Source organism: Aquila chrysaetos, chromosome 3, assembly GCF_900496995.4.
Source record: "Aquila chrysaetos chrysaetos chromosome 3, bAquChr1.4, whole genome shotgun sequence".
Lineage (NCBI taxonomy): Eukaryota > Metazoa > Chordata > Aves > Accipitriformes > Accipitridae > Aquila > Aquila chrysaetos.
In genome coordinates, this window is record NC_044006.1 from 31,954,507 (window position 1) to 31,966,709 (window position 12,203).

The 12,203-nt window shown below is 39.9% G+C and overlaps 1 protein-coding gene across 1 annotated transcript in view; it reads left to right on the plus strand.

The window, feature by feature from the left end:
- Positions 1–11,951, plus strand: part of EAF1 (ELL associated factor 1) — a 20,669-nt gene extending 8,718 nt beyond the window's left edge. Inside the window, exons 4-6 of the mRNA XM_030008260.2 lie at positions 1,188–1,354; positions 7,975–8,205; positions 10,277–11,951. Coding sequence (XP_029864120.1) covers positions 1,188–1,354; positions 7,975–8,205; positions 10,277–10,323 — 445 coding nt within the window. The 3' untranslated portion in view covers positions 10,324–11,951. The remainder of the gene's footprint in view (positions 1–1,187; positions 1,355–7,974; positions 8,206–10,276) is intronic.
- The last annotated feature ends 252 nt before the right edge of the window (positions 11,952–12,203 follow it).

Sequence of the window (12,203 nt, forward strand, 5' to 3'; positions counted from 1 at the left end):
AACAATCTTTTGCTTTCACCTTTCACTTGATACAGTGAGTGTATTCCCAAATCCTCACTTCTGTTGTAAATGACTGTGTAACCTGCGTTAATGTGGTATCCAATAGCTGCATTTCAGTGATGAATGAAGAGGTAGTTCTGTGCTTAATTTTTGAGGGTACATCTACAATTCAATGAGGCACAGAGATACCTGAGTTAGTGCTAAACGTACTAGCTCAGATACCAGAAGTGGTTTAGGTGAAGCCCCAGGAAGTTCCACATGGGCTGGTTTAACTTGTTTCTCAGTGGGATTAGCTCACAGGCACAAAGTGTCACACTGCTGAGCTGGGACCCTCCTAGAACTGAAACTGAGCCCTAATAGCCACATAAGCTGCTTTTGTGCTACACTACATAAAGCCATACCCCAAAAGGCTTTGGTGTTACGCAATAAATACACCACATGCTTTAACGTCGCTATGGTGTACAATAGAGGGACCTGAATAAGTATTTTGTTTGGGGTTTTTTTCTGCCAAGGATATTGACTGTCCTACAATCTAAATCACATCATTGATTAAGTAAAAGGAAGAAATACCTGATTTGAATTGAACAGCTAGGCATAGCGTTATTCTGGAGACTATTTCCCACTAAGGAAACAGCTTAAACTATTTTTAAGGGATAATAGCAAATGAATGAAAAACAGGAATTAAATGCTTGCATGCTGTATTTAGCAGTAAGAATGATTGCTCTAGGCAGGTTGACCTCTAAGAGAGTTCAGTTTGAGATGATTTAATTGCAAGTGAGAAAATTGTTTCTTTTGCTGTGATTGTTTTAAGCAGGATTTTGTTATGAGTGGATTTTTATCATGTAGTTACTGTAAATTACTATGATTGCTTATTCTTTTTTAAAAATACAAATACTAATTGCTAAATTAAAGCCTTCATTGTTCTTCAAGTAGAGAATTTGGCACCACTGAACCACATCTGGATTTGAAAATACATTTTGTAAGGGTGTTGCAGTCTAGTTGTCTATGCTCATTTGTTACTGAAAGCAAGTGTTGCGTATAGAAAGCTGTAATTCACTGTTTAACTTTATAAAACAAAGTAGAGATCTGTACAAAAGGAATTCACAGATGATGCATTAGTGCAAGGATATTGAAAAAGCTGAACATAGTTGCACAGTACCACTGAATGTCTCTGGTTGTTTTTGCAGAGCAGAGGGCAGCAGTAAGATCCAAGCCCGAATAGAGCAACAGTCTGCCCGAGCATCTCAGCCTCCTTCGCAGTTCAGAGCCCCAACCAAGCCAGCAGTTGGACCTAAAACTTCTCCTTTGAAAGATAATCCTTCGCCTGAGCCTCAGCTGGATGACATTAAGAGAGGTAAAGAAGGGTTTGTAGTTCCCTGAGTTTGGTTGGTTTTGTCCGTCTTCTTTAGAATAAAAGCTATGACTGTGCAATTTATAAAAATGTTAGAATGTTCAGGGAGTAAAAGATGGTACTTGACAGCTGGTTTGTCATCTTTATATCTTGTTTTAAGGCATCTTAGTGAATTATTTATTCTTTTCTGCCAGCATAGATATTTATACTGCAGGCTTCTCTGGTATGAGAGAACTTCCTCTTTCTGGATAATTTTCTCTCTTTCAAACTATTTTTCTGTTCTGAAAAGAAGACAAAATAAGCGTGAATTCAGAAACCTGTAGCTGAGTTCTAGATGAGTTGAATGGGTGTCTTAGGCAATGACCACAACAACAAAAGCTAATGGTCCAAGATCTAGTTGTGCAATCAAGTAACTTGGACGAAAGTTATTCCTGCACTGAGTAAGGTTGGAGCCATCTGCCAGTGAGATGGAAGGGCTGGGTGGCTGTGTTCCCATCACAGGACCTGGAGCTTGTGCTGTGCCCAGTAATGCTAGTAGGGGAGGGATGAGAGAGTGAACAACCCTGCAGCTTCCCCTTTACCACAACCACTCCTCTGCAGCTTTGATCACATCTGCTGTATAGTTGCTATACTTCTATTAAAGTACCTTGAAGGGATGACTAGCTCAAATCAGTCTCCTGCTCAAACAACGCTTTGTCTCAGTGTTTCACTGTGGGCAGGGTGCACTTTCTTTGCCCATGTCCTTCCTTTCATACTACTGTGATATCTGGTTTTGCTGTGGATAACACAGTCAGAATGAGGAAGACTTTAAATTTAAATTTTTATTTGGTTCTCTTGTGTTTCTTGTATGGCACCAGCTGCAATTATTTTATTTTAAGATTGTTCTTTCTGTCTAGTATTTTTTTTCTGGGTCTCTCTTTCTTTCTCTTTTTTTTTTTTTTCTCTGTCCCATGTAGCTATTTTTGCCTGTAGACTTAGCCTATGTTAATTGCCCAGACTGTGTTAATTACTTAGCAGGGTATTTTTTCAGTTTATGGTAATCACTAGGTGACATTTTTACTGCTAAGCTATCTGTGTGTTTGCATAGGTGCTGACTGGTCTCACTCTTTGGCAGCAGTAGTATTTTCAATACCTGGACGCTGGTCAGCAGACAGAATCAACGTCTGAGAGTCTGTTAGCTACAGTTCCCTTAACTGCATTGCCATTTTTATTTTCTGTGTAATAGGTAAGGAGAAAGATAACAGGTGATATATCAATTTAAAAATTGAATCAGTTGTGAATTTTAAATGTCTTTTATTGTAGTGTGTAATAAGTTAACCATTGGGGCACTCTTTTGTATACATACAGTAATTGTAAAGGTCGTGTTATAGTAAAATAATTACTTTTGTCTGGTGTGACATCTATTCTACAAAGACCATTTTCTAGTGGTCTAAAACATAAGTCACATTATTCAGAACTGTCCTGATCATCTTTTATTGGAAAGTACCTCCAAATAAATAACCTGTAGAGTTTTGTTTCCAAAATCAAGCAAAAGAACACCTGACTTGTACTAAAAATAGGACTTAAAGTTGGCGTTTTATAGGGAGAGTTGTTCAAGGCCTAAAAAGAGCGCAAATACCTGGACAGCTGGGTTTTTTTGCTTACAGTATATGCTCTTTATAACTTTTTTCCAGCATTGATTATCTAGAGCATCAGCATTACTAAACCATTTATATCATAAGAACCTACTTGGGAAAGGTAGAACTAAAATGGCACCATTCTACAATGAAAATAATTAATAAAACTTAATTGTAAAAGCTGTGAGAGAGTCTTCAGTCCTGTTACCTTCCCTTAATGTGTCTTTTTATGAACAAAGACTTGTAAGTTCTGAAGAGGCTGTGTTTTTTCCATTCAAACAGTAGCTTTCCTTTTGGGTGAAGTACCTCCTTTGTACAAAAGATAAACATAACGCTGAAATTCTGTGTTTTTTCTTTAATGGACACAGCACAGAACTTACAATCCCCAAAGGAGGTGGTTGAAAGGATCTCTGGCGCTATGATGCTCTCTTGCTCTCAGTGTGCCTTACTTAAGACACATAGCCCTTGTGATGTTTAACAATAGTTTTAAGGTAACCTCAGTGCAGGTTTCTGCTTTCCCCTGGTACGCTGAGCTGTGCATTCCCATAGCTCCCCTTACAGATGAGCTGGGAAGAAAACTTTCAGGTAGGTCAGTTCTCTGTCCCATTACACAGCTGTCCAAACAACAGTGCCTGAGGACAGAGTCAGAGCATGTGGGACTTGAACCAGTCCTTTCCTTCATGCAGAGGGGCCTTTGGGAGGCTGTGTCTAGGGTCCTGCATCAGAGGAATCTTTTCCCCTGCAAGCTTTTATATTGTCCTCCTGCCTGAAGGGAGCAAAAGAGAGGATAAGAGCTTGTTCTTTTGAATACTTGGCTACATCTGATAACATTTCATTAAGTGGTGAACATTTGCACACATATACCACAATAGAGCCATTTATGTTCATGAAATAATCGGTGTTTATCAGACATGTGTGACCACAACAGAAATGTTTTCAATAACATTGACATAATTACAGCATGCCATACTTGGAAAAAAAACCCACAGAAACATATTTCTGGTTTGGAGGTGGTAAATTCAGTGCTTAAAAATCTGAGCAGATCTTGTTTACCTAAAATGCAGCTGTAGCGTGTAAGAATTATGCCATTGCACTGGGTTTGTCTCTCAAGAACACCTCAATCAAATTTTTTGCACTTCAGTGTAAAATCCTGCCTCTTCTAGCTGCCATCTCTGCATGCTCAAAGTGCCAGTATCAAGTTGATTTCTCTCCACCTTGCATACCATTATTAACAGTAAGCATTCTGCTATAGGCATACAACCTTATCCTCCTTAAAGCTGAATGACTTTATTTCCAAAAGTCCCTGGTATACTTGCAGCCCAAGGTTAGGGCTTTAGTTAAAAATTCTGCATAGCCTGTTGGAATTGCAAGAAGAAGTAAGAACCCTTAGATGTGATTATGGAAAGACATTAGGGCATTTGATATGGAATATATACAGAAGACAGCCCTGTTCAGAAAGGCTGTTCTGTTTGTATAATGATTTCTGACCTTGAATTTTTTTTTGCTCTAAAAACTGCATTGACTGCCAGTGTAAAACAGTAAGCCATTTTGTTTTCTTGAAAGAAAGCCTACAGTTGTAACATGAACTGTGCAAAAGTTAAGGTTCCCCTAGCAATGTAAGCCTTTTCAGATGATATAGACGCAATTAAGGCAAGTGTTCAAAACTATACTATATGGAAAGCTTTTTTAAAAGTAAATGCTGCACATCCTAACTCTTGTTGTCTTTTAAACCTTAAAGGTGCATCAACATGAGGCATTTGATATTATGGTGCAAAAAGATCTAGGAAAGGTCTGACTTTTGTTGTTCAGCTTAGCATATATGTACATATATACGCACACAACTATTTTGATTGGAGGCACGGCAAGGAAAAGTTTAGCCAAGGCTTCAGTACCTATAACTGCACTAAGCATAACAGGCAAATAGAAAAATGCAAAATCGGACAATTTTAAAGTAGACATGTTTTTCCTACAAGGTTTTGGTGTCACCATTGGCTTAGCCACCATCTTTGACAGTGTGACACGAGGGTTTTGAATAGACTTGCTTAGTGGTCCTGCTGGAGTTCTGCGTGACAGACTTTTAGCAATGTAGCAGCCACCATAACATTAGTGAAAACGATTACTTTTTTCTCATCTGCACAGACGAGATGTTTAGATTTCTGGGCTCAAGAGACAAGAGACACCTGAGAGGAAGCTGACAGCCTGTCAAAGGTTCAAAAGCTGACTAGAAGATGGTCTCAGACTGTTTCCACTGGTGACCACAGTCACTGATAAAACCCTTAATTCCCAGTCCTTGAAGCTTGTGATATTGGTGCTGTTTTGCTTTTCCTGCCTGTATTCAGCATAGTGGGCCTTACCACTTCTTCCAAGGCATTCTCCCTTTCCCTCCTCATAACCAAGCCTCTTTTATGGGCTCTTAGTTTTCTGCTTCCCCAGCAGAAAACCCTCACATTTCAATCTGACGCTAATCTCTAATTCTGTTTAAAATTAGCCAGGCTAAGCTTCCTTTACCATTCGTCAGACTGTATCACTTCCTTCAGTTATTTCCTTGCCTACTGTATCGAGTTCAAACTTCTTGTATAGATTTTTTTCCCCCTAGATTTCTGGAGTGCATTTCTTGTTGCAACTTTTCCCTTTCACCACCAATGCCTCTTAGATTGCTTCACCTTCTTCATGCTATTTTATATGCTGCTTTCTGGTCTGCTATGTTCTTCTCAGCCCATGTGCCAACACTCCTCCATTTCAGCCATAGACTCTCTAGCTCTGTAAGCATACATGTGCAGTTCTCAGACACTTGTCCTTTATTAGACTTGTTTATTGAATCTTTTTGCAGTATGGACTGTAGTCTGTAGGTGATTGTGCTTGCTACAATCCAAGATATTCTAACAATGTATTATTATCATCGCTATAACTTAAAACTAACAACTTCATCACTAGAAGTATGTGGAAATTTACATTATTAAGCTAGGGAAAAAAAAAGTTTAAATCTCGGAATTTTAAAGGGAAAGAATCCTTATTCCTGTTTACCTTTCCTTTAGCTTTCGCCTATGAATTTCTTAGCCTTGAAGACAGGGAACATTTACAGTACGAAATCCTCAATATGGGTAGGCTGAGAACAGTGATCTTACAAGTGCTCATTTGTCTGTGTATCACACTCCAGGTGTGAAATGGATTTTTAAAGCCTGCAAGACTGTGTTGGGAAGGAGTAAGGGAGAAAGACATTACAGTACAAAGTAATATCTTCTGTTGGCCTAATCATATATTCTTCATCCCTCTTCCAATGGTCTGTTACGCTATGTCTTCAAGATGAAAAAGTAAGTTTTACCTGGCATACTGATAAAGTAGAGAGGACACAGGCAGTCTCATCTGGGATCTAGATTTAGGAAGTAAGTTGGAGGAACAACCTCACTATCCTTAAATAGCCTCACCTCTGATTCAGTATAACTATAGCATTTGAAATTGACCTCTGAACTTTGAAATTGAAAAATAGCGGTTTTAAAACTAGCAAAAGAAAACTTAGTTTCTCAAACCAATGCATGCTGAGCTAGAGGAACTCTCTCCAGCAAATAATGTGGAGGCTGAAAACTTAGCTGTTACGCTATAGTGTTAAGCAGCTCAAGGAAAGTGGGTCTTATTAAAAAAGGGAAGAGTTCCAGTTGTTCAGACTTACTCCTTGCAGGGGCTGAAGACAAGAAGCATTAAAATTGTGCCATTTTTACATAAAGGAAAGACTTGTTTTACATGATCTGGCTATGCCGTAGCACAAGAAGGATGTCCCCAGCTGAGGAGCTGGGGTTCATCTCACTCTGACACACATCTGACCTAAGGTGAATTACTCCTGGCATCAGTTCTCCATTTGTCAGGCAGAGATGATAATACCTCATCTCTCCCTTCTTTCATTCTTGTCCCTTTAGCTTGTGACTTCTCCAGAGCAAGCACTGAGTTCTAACCCTGTGGGTATAGAACTGATAGCACAACAAAAGCCTGAATTTTGAGGGTTTCACATCGTATGCTCAACATATTTGTGAATATTGTTGTCTCATGGAAACCTGCCTAGGTGAACTGAGTCATTAGATACTCAACTTTGTGGGTGGATACAAAAGAATTGTCCTCTAATAGTGTTCAGGCCACTTACAATTATGACAAATTTAACAATATGGTATGATTTGGGGTGACTTACCTTAACAGCTGTTTAGTAACCAGTTGTTCAGCCAACACTAGCTGTTGCTGATGTGGCTGTCGTGGTGCTGTCATGGTATTCCAGTGTTGCTTTGCACTGGAAACCCTGAAGTGGGGTGTGTCTGACTTGAATAACTTCCCAGTTTCAGAGTAGTCTCTCTATTTTCCTGGCTACTTGTAAAGTCTATAGCAGATTAAGGTATTATTACCACTCCCCAATATGTGAATATTCTTAGCTGCCCCAGTGCAAAGTTATCTGATGTCATCCATCTGCTCCTAAAGTTTGTTTAAAATGAGTTGTGTGACTTTGCACTGGGGCAGTTTCATACATTATCTGAAATCAAGGCAGTTTCTGTTGTGATCATGTGCCTATGCTCCCCTCCCCCCTTTTTGTGTTTTCCAAAAGCCTAAATGTCATATCTAACAATTTTGATTCCTCCATGTTAAGATGCTTTTAAAAAATGGGCTGGCTGTTGGTCTGTAAAACTCAATCAGGAAATGTACTTTGTATGTAGAGCATATAACCTGTTGAAAATAATGAAGCAGGGCATGCTTTGAGGAGTGTAAAGTTTATAAATAATAGTAGTGGAAGTGAAGGTTTTATGATACTAACCTATGCTATGCTGTTGCTTCATTAAGTTTAGCTACAACAACTAAGTAAAAAAAGTTTTCAGAATTTTTTGTTTTTCCTTCCTGGTCTGTCTCTTTCGTGTGAGATATTTTGATATGATAAATTATTCTTGACAAAACTATTGCGTTTTCACATTCTTTTCCAAAATTCCATGGGGCCCTGTTTATGGTTTCAACCAGATGAATATCCTTTTATTTCAGAGCTGAGAGCAGAGGTTGAAATTATTGAGCAGATGAGCAGCAGCAGTGGAAGCAGCTCATCAGATTCAGAAAGCTCATCTGGGAGTGAAGATGAAAGCTCCAGCAGTGAGGGGGAAGAGCCAGCACATGTTTCCCCTTCCCAGCCACCACACCAGCAGTATAACAACAGGAATGCTGTTGCTAATGGCACCAGCAGGCCACAAGGAAGCAATCAGCTCATGAATACGCTCCGTAAGTAAAGGCTTGTGTCTTATCGCTGCGGGAAGCTACTTGAGACCACTCATTTCCTTAGCATGTTAGGCTAACTCCATGAAGTGCACTTTGCCAAATAGTAATCCCAGGGAGTTGCACTGGCTGAAATATGTGGGCAGGTTTTTTGAACAGAGAGCTGAGACCTGTCTGAAGGTGTGGAGATTGCTTCAGTTTGGTCCAGAGCACCTGTGGGCATCAGTGCAGTGGTCCCCATTGACCGTGCTGAGCCTTGATTCAGGCCTCCAGGTGAAACAAGTGGATAGAAAAGCATCGGTGTGGGAGGATCTGGTGCACCAGAGGATGGGAATTATTTTAATGTGAAAACACAGATTAGACATAAATAGCGGGGTTGTCACATGCGTCAGTTAAAGGTCTGCAAAGAATTGTGAATGGCACAAGGCTGTCCTGTGGTCATAAATGCACAGTCTCTGTGGTCTTCATTATTAGTGGTATTGCTTTGTCAGAGTATTTATACTGTATTGGTCTCAGCTGCATTTTCACAAATAGCACATTTTGAAGGGAAATTTAAAGTGCCATGTATTTGGTTAAAATATTACAGCTGTGGCATTTGCAAGCATTGAATCAATACAGACTCACTCCACCCTTTAAAAAGTGTAAAAAACATTTTTAAAGCGTAGTTTTGTCCCATGAGACTCTCTCTGGGGAGATGGTGTACATCTGTGTTGCTCCTTCCTTATGCTAGATCAGGTGTATTCTAACTCAGTGGAGTTAAAATACTGCATTTACAAGAAACTAGAACTTAGTTACCAGAAATTGTTCTTAATTCCTCCTGAGGCATGTTTGCGTACATCTCTTGGCACCCACACGTAGGGAACTGGTGGGGTTTAAATACAGATAAATGCAGGGTTTCCAGCTTCAAGAAGACAAGTATATTGTACAGACAATACTGGAAAGGCGTGCTGAAAAACTGTAGAGGCCTGTCAGTCTTCCTGTCAGTAGTGAATGTCCAAGCGAAATCCAAAGTTCAACGAAGTCAGTAGGGCTCCTTCCATTTCCCTGTTTCTGGTTGTGAGCTGCCTCTTCGCTGCTTCTCCTGGGCCACAACAACAATACTGCATAGGTCATTGAATGTCAAGAAGCCTCTGACTTCAGGAGAGTTTGGGAACTGGTAGGGTAGCTCCTTTTTTCAGGCAGTGATTTTTGCCTTTGGATTTAAAGTCCTTTTGGCAATGATTAATATGTCCTTGAGCATTCAAGTCACTGGTGACCATCTACATGGGGAGAATCACCCCTAACCCAAGTTCTTGTTTCATAAAAGGGGAGAGGAGATGAAGAAATCCAGGGCATAGCTGTTGCATAGCTGCTCAGCAGCTGCTTGGGGCAGGGCCATGGAAGAATGCTGGAAGAGCTAGGTTCAGTTACCAGAACACAGGCATGATTCTTGCCCCCTTTTATCCCCTTCACCTCACCAAATCACAAGCGCTCTGCAAAACAGGGTCTGAGACTGTAGGTTTTATCCATATCCTGGCCTTTTGTCTGATCTCTCTTTGCACTTTGGAGGGGGGCCTTCACTGTCACAGCATGTCAGCTTAGTTCAGCCGATGGCCTTGAGTTGCAATGGCTTTAACAATCCTTTTGGTTTATTGACATGTAGAGGCCTTGCATTGGCTACCCAGATGGCCTTAAAACAAAAAAATCTATTTTAAAGGGGCTGAGAAAGCCAGGGAATTCCCCAGTGCCTTGTCCCAGAGCCATATACAGGAGCTTGGCTGGGTGGAGGCTGTGGAGTGCCTTCCACAGCTGCTAGCATGGGGAATGCTTTCTCCCACCACGGAGCAGCTTTGGTGGCTGTGGAGCCAAGGACACTCAGTTTGGCCTGGATCCGACCGTGTATTAGCCCCATGCAGCTCTTAACGTTCTTGGGCATGGAGAGCAGTTCCATTAAATGCCAGATGATGTTTGTATTCATTTCTTGTGTTATTCTTATTTAAATCTTCCAGTGTAAATGTGACTGTTCTTTGGTTTGATTGCCATGAAATGTGAATTAACGCCTACTCACTTGTTGTGTTTTGTTTTTTGTTTTCCATAGGAAATGACTTGCAGTTGAGTGAGTCTGGGAGTGACAGTGATGACTAGAGGCTGAGCTTTTGCTGTTTCTGTTACGTATACATGAAGAACTAATTTACCTTGAAGTGATCCTATTGCTTATGAAGAGGAGCTGGCACAGAGATAGTTCCCTGTGTGGAATTTTAATACAAGAAGTGCATAGCCCTATAAAATAGCAGATGTTGAGGGCTGGTTTACTTTGTGAATTCAGTGTACATTTTGTGTATATTCTTATTCTTTTAAAGCTTTAAACCGATATGTACAGTGGATAAGCCAATACATGTTTCTCTGTTCCTGTCCACCATCTGTAAGTTTAATGTGTACCTGTATCATGTCATCTAAAAAGTTCTTATTTGTAGAAGATATTCAGCCCATCATGACTTTATGGGGGACTTTTGTATATAGGGTGAGCATGAGCCAACAATGAGTTTAAAAAAAGATGCAGGAGCTAGTGTGTGCACTGAAGTGAGACTGTCGTAAATTAAGTTTCAATACTAAGTTGATTTCTCTGGTTTGGGACTTTTCTAATGTCTTTTTATTGCTGTTTAGGGTTGATTTAATGGACTTACTTTTAAAGAGTTGGAAAATAGAAATCATAAAACCACGTTCATCACAAACCTTGCTGCACCAGTGCCTTATAAGCAGGTTTTTTAAATAGTGCTTCAATTCCTGCCACCTTTCCTATAGGGAGCAATAGTGAAACCTCCTCAGATTGCTTTTGCAAACAAGAGCTGTATTTCACATACAGCCAACTGTACTCTGAGGGCAGTTACTCTAGCAAGATGAAGGATATACATCAGTCACCTGAACACATCCAAATAAGAACCAGATCAGCATTTTCTTTTGCAACTGAAGTGTCTCATTTAACTCGGACATTAAAACCTAGTCTTCAGAAATGTTTAGGAGCCCAGTTACCAGTGAAATTGCAGTGTCACAAATATAAGATACTGGACTTACAATTTCAGTAAGACCGGAGCCCTCTTCACAGTTTCCTAGAGAATGCAAAAAGAAGAGATGACTAAACAATTAACTGTGAATCAGCAGAAGTCTCTCTCCCACCACAGTTGTCCAGGTAGACTTTAGTCCATATTGTTTGTTGGATGGGATCTCTGTGCTTGGCAGGAATACAGAGAACATGAAATATTTGCCTAGGGTGAAATTCACCCCTGTTTAAGGGGGTTTAAAGGGTGCTTAGTTGGATTATCATTAACTTTTTTTGCTTGCATGGAAAATGAGTGCCACAGGCAGCTGCTTATAGCTTGAACACCAAGCTGACTTTTTAAAACCAAAATTCAACTGACATAGGACAAGTGGTGCTGTAGTTGTGGTGTAATCCAGGGGAATAGGAAGCTGAACTGGATGCCTCTCCATTTTTAAGTGTCTGCTTTGCACTGCCTTTGTCTTTCTGTTAGTTTGTGTTTTAACGCCTGTTTGTTTACTGAGCTCTTTCCTTTTTTTTTTTTTAAGGTGTTGAAGAGCAAGGCGACATTTGAAGGGAGATTTTATTAAATGGTTTATTTTTTTGCATAAGATACATATTTGGGCATATTTTTGCATCATTGTACATACATTTAAAAATACTTGGTTTTTTAAAAGTCTTTTGTGATGTGGGTACATATTTTAACAGACAATTATGAAATATACTTGATGGAAAGCCAGAATTGCTCTCCCTTTTTTTTTTTTTTTTTTTTTATTCTCTCCCCCCGTTCCTCCTCCGACAGTGAAAGTGCTCTGTTTTAACAAGCTTGTACCAATTCGGGATTTTACACTTTGGTGCAGGAGATCTGTTGACATTATTTGCACTTAAATGGAAAAGCAGCAGTGGAGCATTTTCATTGCTTATCATTCACTGGTTGCTCATGTACTCTGAGATCCAGGACATGTCATGGGAAGTTTACTAAATATGTGTA